Raw genomic sequence first — 24303 nt, 5'->3', positions numbered from 1 at the left:
TATGGCCATATAAAGCCAGATATATCTTGATATAATTGTAAGCCAGAAATCCATATCAAGTTTGATATGGCCATATAAAGCCAGATATATCTTGATATACTTGTAAGCCAGATATCCATATCAAGATTGATATTGCCATATAAAGCCTGATATATCTTGATATAATTGTAGCCAGATATCCATATTAAGTTTGATATGGCCATATAAAGCCAGATATAACTGGATATAGAGTCAATCCAGATACGCATATAAAGTTTTATCTGGTCATCTAAAGCCAGATATAACTGGATATAGAGTCAATCCAGATATGCAGATAAAGTTTTATCTGGTCATATATAGCCAGATATAACTGGATATGCATGTAAGACTGTATGCTCTTATATAGTGTATTTTCATAGAGATTTACATTGCCCTATATTGTGATACTGCACATTCATATATATTTCAATGGTAAAGCACCTACAGTGCACACTAAGTCAAGGGGGGGGGGGGGGGGTATAACTTGGCTACTTGATCTATCTGGGTTGCTAGGCAACCGCAGGGTCTTAGATGGCAAAAGGATGACTCATATGGCGGGCCATCAGTCTCAAATCGTGGGAGATCGACCCCTACCGATTTAAATCGCCATATACCAGTTTAATTCTACATATCATCGCTTTAAATCGACATATACCGGTTTAATTCGACATATTATCGATAAGCCTTGCATTTTTGGTCTAATTGTCTGTAGATGGGGTTTTTTCAGACACAATTTGAAATGATTTTGAAATCTCTTTCAAGTTGCAATGGAAGCATTCATGTGAGTCACAAATAAAACTGTGTGTCACAAAAATTTATGTACACAATTGGGTTTGGAATGTGCTGAAAATAAAGTAATCCCAACTTTATATGTCTTCGTCATTACTTTGAGAATTGTGTCGATGAAAGAACTTGCAGACCTTGCAGAGACCGAAGACAGCCTAGAGACGGCAGAGTGATGGGCATTTTGTCATGAAGCAGGCTTTCAAGTGCCAATTTATTCGTGGAACATTTTATCATGCCAGGATATTTTATTCTCTTAACCATGTATTTTTGTTCTGACAGTCATATTGCCCTAATAGTCGTTTGAACAGAAGACCCTTTTATAGTATTAGTTTTTTATTTGTAAAGGCTTGGACATACTGTGGGTAAGGTGAGACAAGAAAAAACAAAATTTATACCTGCTGATGGATCAAAAAGGAAATGTAATTAATGGCCAGATAATTAAGCAGTAAATAAAGAGTTGCTTTTGCGCCATATATTGCCTTTATTTGGTTTCAAATTATATTTCTTTACATCGCCAGATTAAGTTCTGGCACAGATGTAGCCACTTTTTTTTACTACGGTAGTTCAATCTGGATTTATCATAATATGGGACAGTAATGGATTTGCCAAGGGCAATATATGGATGTGGCATATATGAGCCAGATATGGATTTGCCATATATGAGCCAAATTATGGTTTCAGAGGGGTCTCACATAAATGGAATAGAAGCTACCTGTCTATAACAGAAAGAAGCTCACTTAATTCTTTCAAGGGCGTTAACTCTGAACTAGTAAATAAGGTAACATGTGGTGTTTCTTAAGATATAAGATATAAGAATCTTTATTGGCCATAAAAGGAATTGGAGTTCACTCCATCTCAGTATAACATACATAAAACAGTCATGTATACAACAAAACATTCTTGGACCCCTTCTCTTCATCGTGTATATTAATGACTTAACTTCGAAGTTTGTGCCCCTTCTCTCAATCCCCTTGCAGACTTAACCCTCTTCCGCCGCTCGTCTGCGGACTGCATATCGACTCTTCGACCCTCGACACAGAGCCCTTACCCTTATAACCTCTGACCGGGATTTTAGTATGGTTACGAAATAACAAGGCACCCAGCTGCTGTTTTTATTAGCGGAACAGGTCAAACTCATTTTGAGCTGCCGTGTGGCAATAAGGTAACTGTGTTGTATACCTACCGTGTTCGCATTAATAACACACGTAGTCCAGAACCTATGATTGTACCATAGCAATATGCAACTCCGAATTACTGACTTCACAATCACAACAACATAGAGCCCGTAGTCCAGTTTTCTGCAATGGCACAAGAAATCGCAAGCCTCGAAAGTGTTCTAGAGGAGCATATTCCCAATGATAAACTAAAAGAAGTAAAGAGGATCCTTTTTGGTACCAGAGCTAAGTAAGTAAAGTTCGTTCGTTGAGTGAAAAGCCAACTGCTAACTGGCCTGTCAGGCTGGGCCAAACATAACGTTAGGCTGTTTTAGTATAGTTAGGGCCATCATTAGGCCCATAAAGGATTTTTGGCACGAAATTTTATCACGTAGCATAACGGCGTTTATTTGTAAAACACAACATTATGTCTATAAAGCATGTCAAGCATGTCTGTTTTTTTTAATTCATATACAATCAAAATTCAAATATTGGAGTGCGTCACTATGCAACCTTATCTTGGTATCCTGCTTAGTGACAATTTATCTTTCTCTACACATATTGATAAGATATGCTCTAGGACCAGCAGAACCCTTGGCTTCCTGAATAGGAATTTGCACTCTGGCCCACAATAATTACGTGAATTGGCCTATATATCTATGTGTCGCTCTACTCTTGAATATGCAGCTCAGATTTGAGCCCCTATAAGGTCTCAGACCAAGATAAAATAGAAAAAATTCAAAGGAAGGCAGCACGTTTTGTAACTCGTAATTTCCGTAGGCAATCCAGTGTCACTGAGATCTTGAAGACTTTGAAATGGGAACCTCTCATAGAAAGAAGGAAAAGGGCCAGACTCTGCTTTTTTATCAAAATTAATGGCCTAGCTGCAGTCCCAAATGAGACTAATCCCTTCTTGAAACCAGGGAGACAGGGCCGCTATATTCACATTCCACAAAATCATCGTGCTTTTTAGTACATAGCTTCTATCCTAGGACTATACAAAAGCCTGGAATACGCAATCCTTGGCTGTTATGGAGAGCCCTAGTCTTGAGGTGTTTAAAACTAGATTGCCCATGCATAGTTACCAGCACTGCTGTGCTGCGTACCACCATCCTCCTTTTGATTCCCGTGAGGGGTTTCAACGAGTATATAACAGAAGCTGAAGCAGAATTAGTGAGGCTAATCTGGGTGGCATGCACAGTTGTGACTTGTGTTATGGTTCCGCCCTGCCTATACAGTTGCAAATATACAAACTAGACTTGGACCTAAACGTTTGTGGAACACACGTAGTTATCCTGGCTAGCGCTTTTATTTTGTCCTTTACTGTACCTCAGTCAGTATTAAACTGAAATACACCCATCATGCCTTCTTGGCAATGCACCCTCTCCATAACTTTCTCATCTGGCGATATGACTGACTACACTTCATATAAACTGAGGTTCAATTGTGGTAATGTTAGGATTTATTCTACTACACCTATTTCCACAACCTTGTGTTGCACAGTTTTTTCTATCATTTAAATGTAAGAATAGAGTGCCAAGCTGTTAGTCATATTGTGCATGCATGCTAATGTATGTGACAATATTGTTGTACAGCAGACATTTTAAACAGTCTTTCATTTGCATAAACAGTGAAAAAACAGCTTATGACAAAGAAAAAGAAAACAATATTATCTCTTCTCAACGTACCCTTTTACAGAGATCTGGAACTTCCATCTGAAGTGACAGATATTGCGTCCAAACATGATTTTGAAGTGAAGGCTTTCCAGATGGATGCTGGGGGGGAACAATTGAGACCGCCACGAACTGTCAGAATCGGACTTATTCAAAACAAGATTGTGCTTCCTACATCTGCACCAGTGCAGGAACAGGTAGAGTACTGTTAATGTTACAGTCAATTTAATAGTTTTTTCATTTTTAAGGAAAAGTCGCCCAGGAAAGAACCTGGGCATGAAAACCAAACTACCGAACGACTGATCCGCTCTCAACCCCAGTCCACTTGCATCGGGACTGTGACTGTGTGATCATCGTCGGGTGTGCATCACCATTCCCCTCGAAAGGGAACAGATGCTACACATGACCTTAGCCAAAAGGCCGAGAAGCGAATTTAATAGTGCACAGTCTGGAAAGATACAATTAAAAAATAATTAGTATATTATTTAGTAGAAGAAAATGTGAAGTTTATTCTTTACTGACATATTACATAATGGATGTGAATGTTAAGGCAGATGATGCCATTTTGTTTTCATGTCACCCTAACATTGACATTATTTTGGTCATGTCCTTAACTAGAGGCATAACTTAACACAATTCACTACTCAATGAGGAAAACACATCTGCTTTGCTTGGTGTCCACCTGTATTCTAAACTGTAACTCAACATGCCGAGTGTGAATGCAATAAGGTGATGTATTGTTATTCAAATTAAACATGCATATTCATACATAGTTAGCATAGTTAAATCACCACATGATGTTTTTGTTAGTTACTTATATGTAGTTTCCCTGTTGGTTTGGATTTTGTTCAATTAAAACTGTTACACTAAATCTCTGTTATGGGTACTGTCCAGCAGAGAGGGTACAAACTGTATGTCATTAGTTTTCAATTCAATTAATAAAATAAACTAAAGAAGAGGCAAGGTTTAGCTTATAGGTTAGGTCTGTTCATAATCACAAATATGAATAAATTAATATCTTGGTTATTATTTCCAAGAAGGCAGACAGTTTCATGTTAAGTTAGTTGCCTAGTGATCGGACTTTTGCAGAGAAGTTGTCAGATTCCATGCAAGTCTTGCTTTCAGTAAACATCTTATCTGTTTTTAATTTTTTTTGCTACAGCGAGATGCTCTTCATCAAAGGATTGGTCAAATAGCCGAGGCAGCATACCATGCCAAAGTTAATATTCTTTGCTTCCAGGAGACCTGGAGTAAGTTTGTTATTTACCATTCTTCATATTAAAGATCAGACTTTCAAGATTAAGAGATTATCATATTTTAGAGTTGATAGTGTGCTTTGAAAGAGATCAGCCAGTTGGCCTAAAGTATATTGTCTGGAAAATGTGTTTTGTATCAAGTTGAGAGAGAGGGAAGGAGGGGAAAAAAAAAATTAAGAAAGATGCTTTGTAACAAAAGATCAGTCAGATAGTCAAGATACATTCCATCCCAAAGTCCATATTTAGCTTCCAGGAGAATTGGAGCAAGTTTAAAGTTTATAGTATGTCATCTTTACAGATTGTCAGTTTTGGGGCCAGGGATCAATTGCAGGGAACGGAATATTCGATATAGAATAATGTATTCTTATGTTTCATGATATACTTTAAGAAATAATGAAGACCTTAATTTCAAGGGGTCAGGGTACAGCCTAGGGGTCAGCATATGTGTTTAATATCTGGTAATGTTGTCAGTATGTAGCTTCTACATTGCAGTTTTACAAATTCACACAAAAAGTTTGCTTAAAACTTAATTTGCAGCAATACCATTTGCATTTTGCACTCGTGAAAAACTACCTTGGGTCGAACTTGCAGAGTCTGCAGAAGATGGACCTACCACTGTCTTATGCCAAGAGGTAAAGTTCATGTATATATATTTATGTATATACTATTTATATACTATATATATTATATATGTACACAATTTATACTATATATATATACTATATTTATACATTGTATGTTCTCACTATATTTTAAATCTGTATATAGTGTTTCAGTTTTTGCATTCATATTAAAAAGTATTTATTGTTTGAAATTGCATCCAGCTGCTTAAAGTGCTGGGATTTATAATTGCCATGTTATCTGTTAGACAAAAGGTGAATAGATTCTTTGTTGAGGTATAGAATGTACAGTAGCACACTGTTTAAACAGACTGTGTGCAAAGTTCATTTGCATCCTAGTTACAAGGTGGTTCTCTGACTTGCAGTTCAACTTGACATCACCGGGTGATATAAGTCACTATATTCACGTAATTCATGCATCCTAAAATATGCAGTCACAGTAAGGGTTTAGATGGTTTCTTGTTAGTTCAATTTCACCCTATGCATATGCTATTGGTATAATCAATCAAACAGCCAACCCATTTAAAACTATGTACATAAAATTTCACTCTTTACAATTCTTGGTTCTTTTAGTGGGCCAAGAAGTACAACATGGTGATAATATCACCCATACTGGAACGAGATTCCTCTCGTGGAGATATTTTGCAAAACACGGCTGGTGAGTTAAGCTTTGAATCTTTCACAGATACAATCTTTTGCAAATGTGCTAATTATAACAAGGAATTATTAATAACAATTGAATCTCTTGGTACGAGACAAGTCTTAATGCAGCATTTGGTAGCATGATGAAGTATGATTTGATATTTTAGAAAAATATATACATTTTTTAATAGGCAGAGAAACAGAAACTCTATCAATAATATTTCATTTTGCTTGAAGTAATCGATATTCCAACTGTAGTATATAATTAGTTGGAACTTGGAATTTTTTCTACAAATTTACCAGAACACATGCTTAATATACAGTGTTTAGTGCTTTATCTTCCAAGAACAAATTTTGTTGTTGTTGTTGTTGAAATGGCGATAAATGGTGACTGAGGTATATTTGCTTGTATATATATATATATACATATATATATATATCTATATATATATATATATTTTTATTTACTCATTTTTTATTTTTATATACATATATTTGCTTACTCTGTTCTCTTCCGATCTTTGTAGTTGTCATTTCCAACACTGGGCAGGTCCTGGGAAAGAGCAGCAAAAACCACATTCCAAGAGTGGGAGATTTCAACGAGGTAGGACCCCTTTAAATTTATCAATTTTTGTAGCGTGAGCTGGGTGACATACACAACATATTCTTAACATTTAAATTTACTTCAAATGATGGATCCTAATGCTTTATGTGAAGAGTGTTTGCCAAATAAGTTGTTTCTGTTTTGGAATAAGAACTTCGTAAAAGATTTTCCCTGTGTGAAGAGAGTCATTGTGTTAATTTTTGGATAAGGAGTGGCCTCTCCTTGGGGAAAGTATGAGCCAAATGAAACAGTGCAGCAACATTGCCCCTTAGGTCAGATATCTCTGAAGCAAACTTTTCTACATCAGATTGGTCCTAACTGTCATGATTGGTGATAAATTTATTTTGCCTTTTTTTTGCAGTCCACCTACTACTTTGAGGGCAGTACTGGCCACAGAGTTTTTGAAACTCAGTTTGGTAAGTTAATAATTGTAAGTTACAATTTTTCACTTTTTTTATTTTTTTGAACTTATCATGGAGTTTTTGAAACTCAGTATGGTAAGTTGATAATTGTAAGCCAGATATATTCAATAATGCAGATATTATTAGTGTTGTTCAACACACCTAGCTGTATTTTAGACATAGCAAGTGCCATTTCATCAAACCTTTTTTTTCACCACCTACAAAAATGAGGCCTTTATAGGAAGCAAGAACTGGCTTCCTTAAATACCAGCATACTTTCCAAAGTGCAGAAATTGATAGTTTGGTCCCTTTTAATTTCGCTGTATATTATGTTAATATCATTGTAGGTCGCATTGCCATCAACATATGTTATGGACGACACCATCCTCTTAACTGGCACATGTATGGCATGAATGGTGCAGAGATAGTCTTCAATCCATCTGCAACAGTCGGTGGTCTGAGGTGAGTTTCATCCCGGGTCACATACTTCTACCCTCTCACACCTATAATATGGGACCCATGAGATGGTTCACCATCCATATACATGTTCCTGTTTTGTGGATTGCTCGGTCATTGCAGATCACACAATTCACTCAATCGGCCTTACTAGTTCTCACAATTAAGATGGGTTATGATACATACAATGTTTATACCATGCTGGTCTTCTCTTAGTGATAACACCTGTAGTTCAATACTGTACCTGTTCTGTTGACCATTAAATTGTTATTTATATGTATGTAAGAGACTGACTGAATGTAAGAGACTGACTTCGGTCAGCTTGCGGCTTTGATAAGCCAATGAGGCTTCTTCACAAGTTCCTGCTTGCAGGAGGATCTAAAAATACATACATATAATTGTAACATGTAAACAATGCATGATGAAAATGTTGGATAGGCTGATGGTCAAATGTTAAAATTGTCTTCCTGTTTTAAAACAAAATCTGAGCATTTTTACTACCCGGTGTGAATGACTTTTTGAATTTGGGTGTTTCTGCAAACATTCTTGCATTTTAAGAAGTTGCTTGCATTTTTTTTGCAAGAGTAAAGTCAGGTTTGGTATTTGATAGATATGTTACAATCATGTTCTCTCAGTCATTCACTCAAGTTCACTCAAGTTCACTCAAGTTCACTCAAGTTCTCTCAGTCATTCACTTGTCATTTAGCCTTTGAAGAAGATCCTGCTAGGATTGAAACGTCAGGCCCACTTACTTTTACACAATCAAGTTCTCTCAGTGGCGACAAAGGTTGATAGCTAACTGGAAAACAAAGTTTTACAATGACAAACATCCACTTGCAGATGTAGTCTAATAGACCTCTGCTGAAGAACTTACATATTATAAAAGTGTAAATACCGTATATTTGGACATGGGTCTCGTTTTATATCTTCCTTTTATCCTCTTGTACCAAAGCGAGCCGATGTGGTCCATTGAAGCCAGGAATGCTGCCATTGCCAACACTTACTTCTCCGCTGCCATCAACCGAGTTGGAACAGTGAGTCCTTGCAATGTTCTCCCTTTAAGACATGTTTTCATATCTGTAGATAAAATAGAAATAGAAAGAGATTTAGATTCTGCGATAGAGACGAGGTTTGTTGTCAAGTCCATTATATTTCGGTTTTAAGTTACGTGGTAATTAATGTATCATCGAGTATTAGAAACTTTTTTTCAAGCTTAGCACAAATGTAGAGACTCTGTAAGGTTTAAATAAACTTTGTTAAAGAGAAGTACACTTTTCAGAACATCTCCCTGCTGTTAGTAAGTGTCTACCACACTTTAACAGTAGATATACCTAAGCTTAACCTAATTGGCATGTAAGAGGAGGTTTTTTTATTTTTTTCAGCTAAAAAACATTATTTGGAGTACTATTATACTTAATATGGACGCATAAACTTGCATTATCCAGACACATTGTGACTGGAAGTTGGCTGAAAATGACAAAATGATCCCAAAATGAAGTTTCCTGTACTGTACTGTACAGTAGTTTGTCATTCGTAATTATCCTCAAATATGTTTAATAATTTGGGAATACGTTATTGGCAGTACTGTTCAAAGGTGATTGGAAGTTAAATATGAAAACAAAGACACATTGTTTACTATTAATGGAATGTGAAGTGCTAAACAATCGGAATAACATGTACTATACAATGATAAACAACAACAAAAATGGTTGAATTTCTGCTTCAGAATAATCCACAAGTTGGATAAAAGAAAAATAGACAATTGTTGGTTTGACTGCATATCTTTGACAAATCACACTCTCTCCTTGTTTATTCTCTGTTTTCTCCTTCTAAAGGAAGTATTTGAAAATGAATTTACCTCTGGAGATGGTAAACCAGGTAAAGTTCATTTTTAATCTTTACCCTTTAGAAGAGTTTTCCTGACAACGAGTAATAAAATGAAAGGGTTATTGTTGCATGTGTTCAAGAGTAAATAAACTAACACACACACATGCATTTGGTGATCTTATGAAATGTTTGAGCCATTAAAAGTTAGAAGAAACTATAGAGATCTTTCCAAGTTGGTATTTTGTAGAAAAGGTCTCAGTTAAAACCTCTCAAACTTACCTCCAGTGGCTGTTGGTTGTATGTGTCATTCTTAATAGTTTCATTCAAAGTCATGTGACCGAGAGGATAGTTTGTTACTATTGCTTGAATAAAAACAAAACACAAAAACAAGTTATGACTAGTTTTAAACAGAAACTTGTTTTAGATACGGTTATGGAATTTATGAAAATGCTCCATTTCTTTGCATCTATCGTTTTCCATAAATATCCATTCTTTACATCTATTTTTGGTTTTATTTTTATTTCAACAGCTCACAAAGATTTTGGACATTTCTATGGTGAGCAGTATTATTTGTTGAATTTTTTCTTTTTTAAACCTGAATGAAAAGGGCCCTCTTCATAAGACTAAAAAGTGCTGTTTTTGTTTATGTAAAATACCCGTTTTCCATTGTTGTAAATTATGACCCTAACACTTTTTCGTCGATCCTGTTACTTTTAAGCTTTAAATGTCACAAAAGAATATGTTTGGTGTTCATGATAATTTATATAATTATATAAATAACACATTTAAATTACATAGATCATACAGTATATAGGTAATTGATGGAATAGATATAATAAGTTTAACAGGATTCATGTGTCCACCTCTCAGGCATTGTAAAAACTCCAACGATAACGCTAGCATCTGAGCGAAATGAAAAAAATTTTCCTTTCTATTCTACGTTACAGGATCCAGCTATGTAGCAGCTCCTGATGGAAGCCGTACACCTGTGAGTCCTTGATCGTTGTTTCTGTCAAAGTTATCTTGGAAATAGTTAACTCTTGTGGGTTATTGTACATATTTCTTACCCCTGCTCACTTCCTCTTGTGGGTTATTCTACATATTTAATACCCCTACTTACTTCCGCTGTGGTCATATTAACTACCTCTGACCTCATGTTCTTTATTTGTACTCCTTTTATTTCCTTCGTAATTTTTAATCCTTTCATTTAAAAGTTATGCTAAAACAATTTGAAGTGAAAATGAACTAAATTGAAGTGTATTTTCTGTCATAGAGCTGTTTTCCCTGGTCTTATTGAAGGCCAAATCTCTCCAAAAGTTCACTTGTGCATGTCACAGCGTCCCCATTCCCCTCCCCTCCCCCCCCCCCCGCCGGTCTCTGCCTGTTTTCTGCAGAATTCTGCCTATTTTAGCCGTTCCCAGTAACTTTGTCGAACATTTTCGTTATTCCCATCACCAGATCCACTCTACTATTATAAAGTAAATTGTGAACAAACCTTGACTGGGAAGTTTTTGGAAAAGAAAAAGTTTTAAAACGAAAAAAAAACATCAAAAACTAAAACATAAATAATTGAGAGGGATTTCATATACTGTAATTAGCAGGAATGGTAAACAGCATGCAGTGTAGTTGGTTGAATGTCTTGTAGACTAGTTTCATAAAACACGTCGGTCTTTCTTTTCCAGGGCCTATCAAGAACAAGAGATGGCCTGCTCGTGACCGAAGTCAACCTAAATCTGATCCGTCAAATCAAAGATAAATGGTGCTTCCAGGTAACTGACGCAACTTTATGAATTTATTTGAAGAATAAAAATCGTTCGACTAGTTTGTAAACTAATCTTGCCGGAGTTGGTCCTTCATTAAGATAAGGAAGGCCAACTCTTAATTACTCTAAATTACAAGCCTGCATCTTAATTACCTGTAATTACCTAGAATGAGGAGTATTAAATAGTCGTTTCATATTGAACCTGCGTGTTGATTCTGTGATATGGTACACATGCTCAATAACAGATAATTCCATTCCAGATTTGATAAAGGTTCCTTATAAAGCAATTAAACCAACCGATAGCTTTGTAACAGATCAGGTATATGATAGGGTATGTTGTTTTTTGTCACTACTGACTGTCAAGGCAAGGCTTTAATATCTTGCTGAATTAGTCCTTAAAGTGAGTCTGTGGTATTAGGTTTCTCTTTTGTAACATGAAATTGCACTCTGTGCATGATAATGGTTCTTAAACAATCATGCCGTTAATAAATAACTTCCACTTGAAAGGCCTCCGATACAGCAGTCGTATTAAGATCCTGTAGTATTTGTCTCTCTAATTTCTTCTCCGGTCGTCTCGTTCTCTTTTCAGATGACCGGCAGGTATGACATGTATGCCAGAGAACTGACCGAGGCTACTACTCCAGGATTCCAGCCAAATATAATCAAAGAAAACTAAAAAAAACACAAAAAAAACTTATGGCTGAAATCTTTTAAGGTGCATAGTGTATGACAGTATCAAGTGATATCCATCACGTTTCTATCCTATCCTACAAATTTGATTTTTTTTCTTTCCCATCATGTCATAATAAACGTTTATCCTCGAAAAGGATATATTTTAAGTCTTGAACAATGACCAAAAATTTACTAACCAAAATGAAAAAAAAACTATGTATATAGATCATACTATAAATACAGGTGGTTTCTTTTGTTAGGAAGGTAATATCTCTGAATCAGGCAAATTAACATAAATAGCAATCATAATATTGGTTCTTTTGTTGCATTTTAATAGTGTGAGTACCCTCTATAAGGATGTAGCAACTCTTGTACTACAGTAGATCTAAATTGTGTTTTTGCTTTGACAGCAGATATACCAACATCTACAGATATCGTCAGTAAATTTTACAAGCCTGAGTGACAGATTTATCATGATCGAATAGACATCTTCTATTCCTCACATAATAGCGATCTTTCAATTCACAAGCTACGACTTTGTTTGATCAAGTCCAATCATTTTTAGAGATTGAAGCACATGGTTCGGTTTGGTAAAATTTCTGCATACTACATACCAAATGCAAAAACGCAAGAGATTTCAAGTTAGCAATATATCTCAAGTTGACAACACTGGCAGTTATAATTACATATTTCATTTTAATATATCTTACTTTGTTGCCATCAATTTAACATCCATCTCTCTGATTGGAATTTCCAAACTGACATTTGCTTAGAACTCTTGCCACCTAAAGACTTAATATCATACTGGACATTCCTTAAGGAACCTTGTAAAACATTGGCAAAGAAATACAAAAATAAAAAATAAATCCAGACATGATTTTCTGGTGACTGTATTGCAAATGAGTTTGTAAAACCATTTCATTCCATTTTGTTTTAATATAAATAATCATTAATGTAGTAAAGATAAGACATATGAAGGTTAACTAATGAAACACCATTACTGGTTTAAAAAAAACAAAAACAAAATAGGTCTTTGTGACAAGTTTAACGGTACAATTACAATACAGAGGTTACCTGTTGCCACCTACCACTAGTTTAGAGGGTATCTTGAGGGATCAAGATCTGTTAAAAAGAACCATATCATCTCATCAAGATCACTGTTAGTTTGGGGTTATTTCACCAGAAATGTTATACTTGGAAGAGTATAATCACTGATTGTTGTGTTGGTATGATAACCACAGGCCAACTGTGGCACTGTAACAGATCAAGGTTAATCTACATACACTGACTACTAAATCGGTATTTGTCGATTTGAATCAACATTATACTAGTGAATTTTGGAATGTACAGATTTAAATCGGTATGCACCCTTCCCCCACCCTCTCCCCCGCTTGCCAAATGGCTAGTGCTTAAATTACAAAACAAGTACCTTTATCAACGATTATATCACATTATGAAAGTCACAAGAATATCGCCAAGTAAAGAAGTAATTTTTTAAATAATATATTTTCATCTCTGTTTCATTTCTTAAATCATATTTTGTCAATGTCGTGCGACAGAAGATAGAAAACCTTTTCCATTAGCTATCCTCACATACTGTCATTTTGAATATGTCACACTTAAGGTCCATGTTAAACAGCTTCAAAAGTTATGGATTATTATGAATTATTAAAGAGTACATTACATTTGTGAATCACATACAATTGTCATTATCTACTATACATATTAGACATCACATCCCAGAATTTTATAGATACTTTTTTAAGAATGAACATGTTTTTGTCATGTACGAACAAGTTGTTGTGTAAACAATTAATTTTGTTAAAAATTCTATAAAAAAAAAAAAATTCTTAACAACTACAGCATTGTTTTTTCTTTTATTCCAATTGAACTTGATGATTTTGTTAACCATAAAAGGACAAATTTCTTTGAGAGAATTTCTGAGTAAAAGAGCAAAAATAAAGTAAAATACAAAGTTCCTTGATGCCTTCTGTTTCTCAAACATGATGAGAAATCATTACACCTTGTTTTTGTCATGATTGTAAAGATTGGTTGATTAGCTTTTACATTTTTAAACAAGACTATCAAGATGTGTAAACATCTTTGTATCTTACAAAATTACCATTTTAAGGCCTCAAATTTGACCTGACAGGCGAATAAATAACTACTATCTTAACATGTCTCGTGCCTTATGAATGTATGCACACTAGTTTGGGTATTAATGTATATCACATTACAATTTTTTTATGTAGGATGAGAAATTCTTTAGCAGTTAAGATAATATTCTGTGGTATTAAGTAGGAACCATGTTTAACAGTTAACCATTTCGAAAATCAGATGGACATTTTGCTTGTCAGCGCTGTAGTCTGTTTTCGAGCAGTGGGAAGGGGAGAGAGCTGGAAGTCACAGTAGCAGGTCAACGCTACGGTTTGGTTTTTATTTATTTCTGTATAATAATAATAATCAGTAGTTATTTTTACGTCGCAGCTTAAGCGACCACAAATGTGGGAGAAACCCGCAAGGGCTTATGGATTACTACTAACATGTCAGGTGGCTTCCGATTCAACATTTTAACTCAAATTTGGAATCTAATTTTAATATCACACCTCTAATATAAAGATGGAAATTAATGGATGTGATAATTATTCAGTTATGTACATTGATATTGTTGAGATGTAGAATGTGATATTATTATTAAAATCAGTGCAAGAACACATGATAATTCATATAAAATATTGAATATTTTATAACAAATGACCTACAAGTGGCTCTAGCAGAAGTACACTATTATTATGTTTTCCACAAGGTCCTGAATATCTAAAAAGATAAATAAATAAAAACAAGGAATAGAAAGAGGCAATTTAGGAGAAAAATTTGGGTCGGGAGGATGGATCAAGTGGAAGGGAAAGAAGGATAATTAAGCATGACATAATGAGTTGTTTGAATGGAAACTGTTACACCGAATGTTGAACATTTTATCGGGTCCACGTGGGTAGTGTGACAAAACATTTGGTGCTATTTGAGATAGCACATTCCACAGAAGAAGAAAAACAAAAACTATCATCTATTTTCAGTGTTAGTCATTTGTAAGTCAGTGCTCGACACTAGAAAACAGCATAATGCATAGTACTATTTAAACAATTTCTTTGCTACATAATTCCTTTTTACATGAAATAAAACATTTCTGAATATTTGAATATAATTATCAAACCAATTAATTTGGAGAGACATCTTTGAAAGTTTAACAGAGTAGCAAACTTCACGATCTCTAATTTCGACGAGTGGGTGAATTTTTTATACTATATAATTTTTTTTTTTTTTCTCTCAATTTTTTTCGTGTTACAAAATAAAACTACCATGATATAAACCTACCTCCATAGTGGCTTTTTTTATTTCCATAAAATCAAAGCCTGCCCTGCATTGTTTTCAAATTGTTTTCATCTGAATTTTTTTCATCTGTTTTGAATTATGAAAACGATGATTGGAAATGGAAATATACTCTCGATTGAAAGATTGTTGCATTTGATTTTCTGTATCTGTATGACATAATAGGAAAGTCAGACACTGTACTTATTTTTCTTGTTTTCACCGTCCGATGAAGTATGAAAGTGGTGTCGCCTCACCTACTGTACCTGTCCCTTCACTACCATAGCACTCTTTTTACATTATATGAGTGGCATGACTGAAAAGGCAGTTAAAGTTAGGTCTCATATAAATATGTCATTATTAATGGAATGTTTGTACCTCGTTGTTTGTTATTGAGAGGAATAAGGGATGTGTATGGGTAGGGGGGAATGTGTGTGGGAGGTGTGTGGGGTGGGGTGGGAGGTTGGTTTGGCTTGGTGTTATTTATTGGGCAAGTACTAAATCCCATCAAAGAAAGACTGAATACTCAACCCATGCAACATCCCCACCTTTTTGACAAGCTACAATAGTCTAACCAAAACCCAGTACCAACTAGTAAATAGTATGTGGGTAGATGAATGAAATAAACCTTCCTACAAAGTGCAAGCATACAGTAAACAGTAAATATAATGATGACTGGCAGTCTTCATTTCTTAAGTACATCTTCGATCCAAGAGTCCTCCTCCTGCGACGATCATGTCCCTCCTTGACCTTTACCAAAAAGAGTTCTCCTTCCAGAATGCTTTTCATCTCTCGGCTGTGAAATAAAGAAAGAAAAAAAACCCTAATATAAGGCTTTTATGTAAGTAAAAAGTAAAACATCTTTCAAAACCACAATGAGATGAAGCCACTAGTTTTGCATTGAGCATCTATTTTCAAACTGGTCAGTCTGTGCATTAACACTTCCAATACAAGCTTCTACAATTTCATCAGACATTTTGGGATTGCTTCACAAAGGTCCTAGCTATCCAATGTCTATCGGTTGGGCAACTCATCAATTCAAGGTCTGCCCTATAAAAAAAATCAAAACTTTATAAATGTTGAACAATCTTTGCTACTTTATTCTGGTCAAAAAGTATGATGTTAGAGGTTTATAAACTTAAATCAGCATGTTGCATTTGGCCCATAAATTTCACGAAGCTTACTTTGTATTAACTATTAAAACAAAAAACTTTAATGATTTTTAATGAAAAATTAATAAGCACCTAATATTTGATTCCATTCTGTTATCTGGTGTTTTGTTGTCAGGGCACTTCTTCACATTAACATGAAAGTGTGGATCAAAATGTTAGAAGCAAACAGAAAAATTAAAACCTTCAGATTTTTACTTGACATGTTGACTAATTTAGCTAAATGAACTATATTACTAAAATTTTTGGGATAATAATAATCAAAAGGCATTACAAACTTGCTCAAAATCAACTCGAAAAAGTTTGAAAGTTTAAAAGCAAAAATTTCACATTGTACAAATAAATGAAAATATCACAACCAGAACTCACTATAGTGGTCAACTTATCTCCCATCAGAAGTTTAGCTTTATCAACATCTTCCCTATAATAGAAAAACATGATACAAAATTAAACCAGCATTTCAGAGGGTATGTTCAATTTCTTTGGTGGTGGTGGTGGGGGGGGGGAGGCAGGGGGTCAGGCACTTCCCATCCTGCCTCAGTCATTTATCAATGATTCTGATATGAATGTGCCATCACCCTTTCATGTACAGACTTGAACAATAAAGGTCAACAATATGGTCTCTCCATCAGATGTATAGAGGGCCAGGTCTTCCCTCAAGAAAATTATGTCACTGAGCCCTTTTTGAAGTCTTCAATTTTCCTTTGGTATATTATGAAAATGAGAAATATTTTGTTCTTCATCCAAAATTTCCCCAGACACCCTCATTGGCTCTGGGGTTGTCCCCCCCCTCCCCGGGCATCCCTCTCATCAGAATTGCTGTTAATATACATGAGGTACTCAAAGCACCATTTTGCTGCCATCCCAGCTCAGGCTTACTGTCCCCCACAGACACATACATGTACTGCTCTCTCAATATCTGCAAGTAGCAACCTGGGAATAATGCTACAGCTCAGCACCTCAAAGAAAGTCATTTTGACAAGTTTGTGATATAGTGAGCACATGCTAACATTATGAGCAAATTTTTGAACAGGATTGACTCTGCTTGACTTAACTGTTGTGCTGTATACTGGGTATGGGAAATGTGGGAGAGGTTGTCTCTACCTAGTATTGTGTTTTTATTGGGGGGCAGGGAGGGGCAACAAGGAGTGGGTATACAATGTAAGCTACTGTACTGTTGTTTTTCATCGTCACTGTTTTATCTTCCATATAACTATTCCTGTGCATTCGGCCCCATTTTTCATTACCATGGGGGTGAATATGCCCAACAAATTTATGAAATTTGGTTGGGTTTGAACAGACCAAGCTTGCTCAATTTACTGTCCAAAAATTCTTCTTCCAGGTCAGGACAAAATGAAAAGCATTAATTTGAAAAGTTTAATTCGAAACTGACCTTGTTTCGCTGCCTGATGCTCCTTCTTCTTTATGACCGATCCTGAACTTTAATTTCTCTTTGATTGCCTGCAAAAGAAAAGAGAGATACCAGGTAACATTATTAACAAATATTATCATTGAGGTTATCTTCAAGAACTAAATGCTAAGGGAATGGGAGAGGCATAAGACTGGTAAGGATGTCCTCTAAAACTTAAGCAAGATCTCGACCTACCAAAAAATAACTGTAATTATTGTACATCATACTTTGATCTATACACTAAGCTGCTTTTTTTTCAAATCGACTTCTTATTTTAATAATAAATATTATTTCCTTTTTTTTTTTCTTGTTGCTTCCCATTTCCTTTTTTCTCTCACTTTTCTTTCTACTTGTCTTCCTGTCTATTGTTTGTTGTGTTGTGGTTTTTACTATAATTAGTTATGGCTGTCCAAGTGTTTTTCTTTATTAAAATATAAAACAATAAAAATTATTGAATCACTTCTACTACTTTCAGTTGTTCCTTGTCCAAATAAACCTGCCCGAAAATCATCTTTGTCGCTAAATAAACTGCTTTATTTTTATTCAAATTTGTCATATTTCACCTAGATCTTCATCTCCATCTGTTTTAATTATTTACCTGCGAGAGGACAGCTTGCTTGTATTCTTTCTTCATAGCCATTAGCAAGTCCAACCAAGTCCAGGTACAGTTGTGATACTCCAGTGATGGTAACGTCAGTTTGAAATTACTGACGTCCTCGATATTCTTCTCTTTCTCTCCCTGTATGTAAAAAAATTTAAAAAAACATATTTTTTTATATTTATTTAAAAAAAAATGCTAATTGCACTCGCAAACTAAAATATTTATAAATCTTTTACCAGTCGTATTCCTTTGTCACTCTTGTAGATTTCAAGTGCATTTTTCTTTATTCAGAATATTAATATTTTTATGAAATTTACGAACCAAAAGATTCACAGAGATCTATAAGAAAAATTCTGCAGTGATCAGATTATTGTTCCAACAATCAATAAAATGCAAGTTATTTTAAAATATTAATTGTAATAAACAGGGTCTGTACTCATGTTGAATTAAATGTTGGAGGGTTTGAGTGAAAACATTAAACAGTGATGTTAACATGTGAAAGTGGCTATAATTAATAATGAGAATATTAGATGTAACAAACTACCTTTCTGAAATAATTTCTTTCGTGAAGGAAACAAAAACTGCACATATCTATTAATTTAAATCTGCTTTAATATGAATCAAAATAGTTTCTACAGGGCGCCATACCTTATAAGAAACACTCAGAGGTACTGCTGGGATCTTGATGTAAAAGAAGGACGTATTCCGAGATGCTCTTTCCTTTGAGAAAAAAAAAGAGGAAACACTGATATCTAACGATCCATATCTCGCAGAGAAGTGAGAATGAATTGTATTCTTTGAGAAGCTACAACCAGTTTTGACGTTGACCCACGTTGAGTCAGCGACTTGGGCTGCTTTTTTATTCTTCATTGAAACAGGACAGAGTTTGAATTTAAGGATTCAGAGGGGCAAGGCAACGTTTTAAGGGAAGTAAAACTTGCCTTGGATTTACATTGAGATGGCGGCTGGGCTCTAAGGCAAATTTTTTTAGCTTTCAAAAGGGCACCAAAAATTTCAAAGGGCAGTTTTTTTCCAAATGGAGATCTTTTATGTTATCATGAACAAATTCCTTCAAGATTTTTTTTTTTATATTATTAATGAAATTTTACCTTCATTTTGTCAATATCTGTCTCATTCTTCTGCTTCCTTTTGCTCTGAGAAACAAAAGTTCATAGAAAAGATAAGAGTAAGAATGAACCAGAAAAAAAAACATCACCTGTTTATTATCTCTGCAATATATATATATACATAATTATCAACACACCAGAAAAATTCCACTTCATGACCGGTTTCGTCCCTTTTGGGACTCAGCAGGCTAAGGTAGGATTTGACCCTGGACCTTTGTGTCCGTACCACTCGACAACAGTGATTCTACTGATGTGTGAATGCGTATAAACTGGCTTTGTATAACTGTCAATGAGGGCGTATTACCCAAGTGTTATGACTGTACAGAGTGCACCCCTGGTGCTTTGAATCTGACAATGAACACATAGTTCATGCTTCGCGAGTTCCTGCTTGCGGGAAGATCACATATACATACATACATACATAATTACCACTTTTTATAGGCAAGCCAAGACATATTTATGAAATTAATGTGTAATATATATTATATATAAATGTTATACATACATAATAATATATATATGTATATATAACATACATGTACATAACATATATACATATAATATATATTACACAATTACTTCACATTTACTACAATTTTGCCTGGGAGAAAGACGCAAGCATGCGAGTGAAACCTTGGACCCTTGACACGAGAGGGTATTACGTCCTTCCATGGAGACAATACTTACTTTACTGAGAGTTCCCTGAGAGGAGAGAGTACTGTTGTTGGAGTCTGCGCTAGCAGTGGAACGCAGTGATGAAGTGGAGGCGGAGGAGGAGGCATTAATGGTAGTTGACTGTCATGAGATGGAAATGATGAAAATAGAAAGAAATGTCATGTCATGATCAGAGGCACAGTCAAGACAAAACAAAGACAAGAGAATTGCAAACATGAAATGTGACTGTTTATGATACAGAGGAATGAAGGAATGTCAAGTTTGTTTTAACACATTTTGACAGATTCTTGGGGCAAGAAATAGAACAAGGTAAAACCACCATTATCTATCAGTAGTGGATGGAACTTGTAATAGCTACCACCCAATTTCATTACCCACTCCACAGCACCCCCTGACCTTCCCTGCCACCACCCTACACCATTTCTATCCCCTATTATCTCCCTCATCACCCTGCTACCTTCCTCACCCCTCCTTACCCCCTTTCCATACCCAGATCTCCCTCCCCCTCACTCCTTCACTGATTATGTGTATATCAGTAGCACTTTAACTTTATGTTGATTATAAATCTATCATAGGCAATAAAAACAGCAGTGGTATCCAGTTACACTAAACATCAGCATGTACTAAAATGTTATTGAAACTTAAAAAAACAGAAATATACTAAACTAATAAAGACAAAGTTGTGAAAGAATGGTTGATTTGTTGAAATTCTTTGAAGTTGCAGAACTAAAAGGCAGCATTTCCTTTTTTTTTTTTTTTTGCAATGAAAAATGGCTCTGATCTTGAATTTGTTTGATATGAAACTGACTTGAGAAGGTGGAGGGATGGGGGAGGGAGGGGTGGGGTTCACTTCTTTTTGGGGCTAAAGGATTTTTCCCACAAAGTGATATTAATGCTCAGTAAAGCTTAGCTTTTTTCTCCTTTTTTAATTGATTATTGGAGGATGTCAACAATTAGGTGACGACGCTCCGAAGGAGGCGTCTATACAAGCGTTATAATTTGACACTAGGTGCCTACTTTATTGTCTTTCTAGCACAGGGTTTCCCTAACTTTATCCCCCCACGAACCCCCGTGGATGTCAGAGTTGTCCACGAACCCCCAACTTTTCGAGACACGATCTGAGTCATTATTATACTATAATACGCATAACAGTGCTTTGTAAAAGATCAAGTATCAAATGCACGGTACGGTACTACTATGGCGACATATGCGTATGGAACGCGAAAAGAGTTTGTCGATAGCTACGACTTTTGAACATTACTAAATTATATGATATATCAGAATTGAGTTCAACAAAAAATACTCTAGTTTTGACTTTCAGAAACATCTCACAAACCCCCTGGGATGGACTCACCCACCCCTTGGGTGTTCATGCACCCCAGTTAGGGAACCCCTGTCTTAGCATATTTGGGGCATAGCAAAAGACATGAAACAATGAACACATAACCATGTTTCTCTCTGCTGAGAAAGTTAATCACCAAGATTTTTAGAGCTGTTTTGATTTCTCTTTTTAGCTATAAAGCAGTTGTTTCCGGTTTAAATCTTTACCTTAGTTGACCTTATCGATCCCACGCCATCTTCATCATCCAGAGCTGTGAACGAAGAAAATGAAAAACATGCAAAAAAAAAGAGAAAAGAGAATAAGAAAGAAATATAAGAGAGAAAAAGAATCATTTAAAAAATCCCAAAAAAGAATAGAAAAGGAACTTACAATCTCAGAAAATTGAAAACCTGATCAACCACTTGCTCGGTCAATATTAAATATAATTCAATCAATCAATCACTCAATCAATCAATCACCCAATCAATGAATGAATCAATCAATCAATCACTCACTCAATCAATCAATCACCCAATCAATGAATGAATGAATCAATCAATCAATCACTCAATCAATCAATCAATCAATCAGTGATATGGCCACTTAGCTCTGTGCCTATCTGTCTGTTCGTCCGTTTCAGGTAAAATTGTTGCAAATAACGTTTTGATCCTTATGATGAAAAATTATTCCAAATCGCCAAACATGTTCTCAATTCTTTAACAAAAAAAAACACAGATATCAACTATATAACTCTTTTAATTTCCAATCAACACTCAAGCGTTTTCAAGCACCTTTCAATGCATCTTCTTGTCCTTCCTGGTCGACGTTGTGTCTCGGGAAAAAGAAGACCATCATTTTCTTGAAGAACCTGTACGTGAGTTGGATCGATAACGGCACCACACTCAGCTCAAACTTTTCTGTCACAGAGATGCCCCCGACTAGATAACCCAATGGAAGAGAAAAGAGGGAGAAACTTTACGTTTGCTAGTCTGATAAATTTAGCAGCAGTTTCCTTGCATGCCTCTCATGTCTCCAAAGAAGAGTTGGCTTTCACCCCTTCACAAAACAAAATTTCGATCCCACAGACATATGGATCAGAGGTTACTGTGTTATTTAGGCAGCAGCATATACATTCTTTGAACACAGTAACACAGACCTTGGCATTGCTAACAGTATACTTTAAATAGGGGAGTAACTACTAATTGTAGAGGCAAAAGGAAAGTGTACCTCATCTTTGTTGTGCAATCTCTGCTTATGATATGATGTGGAAAACATTAATGACTTAACCATTGTTCTAAGGCATATGCTTTATCAATGTACCCCCATCCCACCACCAGCCCCTTCCTAACCCCACACTCAATACAGTTTGGTTCCATTTAAACTATGACCGTGGCAACACCCCTGGCTGCTGGTGACATAAATGTCTCCTAGTATCCTTCATAGAATAACACAAGGCTGAGAGAAAAGAATGATATTGAAAGTACCGATTCACTGAAAAGATTTGAAAGCAGCTTAACAAAAAACACACAGCTGAAAAACATATATGTACCTGGAGGTCGCCCTCTTGTTATAACTCTTAAAACCACTTGGTTACCGCTGGGATCTTGGGGTCTCAATACTTCCTGTGGAGAGATCAGAAGAAGCTTTACAAGAATATGACATAAGATTTAGGTATGTGTTACACCGCTTGCTGCAGACAGAGAGAGAGAGAAGGGTGTGGGGGGGGGGGAGGGAGAGGAGAAGATATTTTACAATACACTACCTTTAACCAAAGAAGAACATGAATGTTTTCAGAATTACTTATTTAATAATATATCCAAATTACTTTGACGAATTGCGTGATTGAAATTATCAAAGATGCCCTCTTCCTACTGATCTGTCATGAAGTCAAATATGTGAGTACATTAATGGCTAGAAGGATATGACAGACTGGTCTCATAAATTTAGTGAAAAATGAAGTAACATCTCTTTCGTTTATATACACATGTCAAATGTACAGACTGTTACGTACAGTTTGAGGAGTTAACCAGAGTACCAATACATCATTTGCAAGAGACAATGCAGATGCCACCCTAATCCCTCCCCCCCCTAGTCAGACCACCTCCACTCACTGACATGTCATCAAGTGAACATGTTTTCCATCACATATGTTAGGTAAAGAACATTGCATCTTAGTTAACAGAAATACAGTGCATTAGCTACTTGAGTGAAAGATGATAAACATGTTCATAAAGAGTACCATGTTTCTGTTATGTTAGTAATTACTCAACAACAAGCACAAAGTTTGATACCAGCTAACCAAATTGTAGATCTCTTTGATGTACCTATCAATGGTGTTAAGTTTGATGTACCTATCAATCGTGTTATGTTTGAAGTATTTATCAACCATGTTAGGTTTGATGTACCTATCAATCGTGTTAAGTATCATATACCTACTGTATCAAGTGTTTTAAGTTTGATGTACCTATCAATCAATAGTGTTAAGTTAGATGTACTGTACCTATCAATGGTGTTAAGTTTCATGTACCTATCAACCAATCGTGTTATGTTTGATGTACCTATCAATCGTGTTCAGTTAGATTAACTATCTGATCAGTCTACTATTACCTTGTATACGTCATTTGCGAGGAGGTTGTTGATGGTGATATAACCCAATTCAAAGATGTTATCGCCAGAATCATCGTCTCGTGTTATTCTTGTGTATCTGTGAATCATATCAGAAAGATAGAATCAATATATGGTAAAATAAAACAATGGCCACA

The 24303-nt window shown here is 35.5% G+C and overlaps 2 protein-coding genes across 3 annotated transcripts in view; one reads left to right on the top strand and one right to left on the bottom strand.

Annotated features, from left to right (window-relative positions):
• The first annotated feature begins 1763 nt into the window (after positions 1 to 1763).
• On the top strand, positions 1764 to 12897 carry LOC139980512 (beta-ureidopropionase-like). The gene is made up of 14 exons (XM_071992196.1): positions 1764 to 2208; positions 3657 to 3828; positions 4794 to 4881; positions 5425 to 5519; positions 6081 to 6165; positions 6677 to 6753; positions 7115 to 7169; positions 7502 to 7616; positions 8563 to 8644; positions 9446 to 9488; positions 9967 to 9993; positions 10385 to 10425; positions 11120 to 11206; positions 11789 to 12897. The coding sequence occupies exons 1-14, from the start codon at positions 2108 to 2110 to the stop codon at positions 11873 to 11875; spliced, it is 1155 nt and encodes a 384-aa protein (XP_071848297.1). The 5' UTR covers positions 1764 to 2107; the 3' UTR covers positions 11876 to 12897.
• The window catches only part of LOC139980510 (bridge-like lipid transfer protein family member 2), a 67510-nt gene continuing 55952 nt past the window's right edge, over positions 12746 to 24303 (bottom strand). The window contains exons 52-62 of one of the 2 annotated variants that reach the window (XM_071992189.1): positions 24149 to 24245; positions 23091 to 23163; positions 22333 to 22479; positions 21769 to 21812; positions 20233 to 20340; positions 19528 to 19572; positions 19067 to 19138; positions 18416 to 18556; positions 17800 to 17867; positions 16776 to 16827; positions 12746 to 16033 (exon numbers count right to left, since the gene is read on the bottom strand). In XM_071992189.1, coding sequence (XP_071848290.1) covers positions 15971 to 16033; positions 16776 to 16827; positions 17800 to 17867; positions 18416 to 18556; positions 19067 to 19138; positions 19528 to 19572; positions 20233 to 20340; positions 21769 to 21812; positions 22333 to 22479; positions 23091 to 23163; positions 24149 to 24245 — 910 coding nt within the window. In that variant the 3' untranslated portion in view covers positions 12746 to 15970. The remainder of the gene's footprint in view (positions 16034 to 16775; positions 16828 to 17799; positions 17868 to 18415; positions 18557 to 19066; positions 19139 to 19527; positions 19573 to 20232; positions 20341 to 21768; positions 21813 to 22332; positions 22480 to 23090; positions 23164 to 24148; positions 24246 to 24303) is intronic. The other variant, XM_071992190.1, reaches the window with a different exon arrangement.

Source organism: Apostichopus japonicus, chromosome 15, assembly GCF_037975245.1.
Source record: "Apostichopus japonicus isolate 1M-3 chromosome 15, ASM3797524v1, whole genome shotgun sequence".
Taxonomy (NCBI): domain Eukaryota; kingdom Metazoa; phylum Echinodermata; class Holothuroidea; order Aspidochirotida; family Stichopodidae; genus Apostichopus; species Apostichopus japonicus.
Note: the sequence above shows the minus strand (reverse complement) of the source record. Positions and strands in the feature narration are given on the sequence as shown.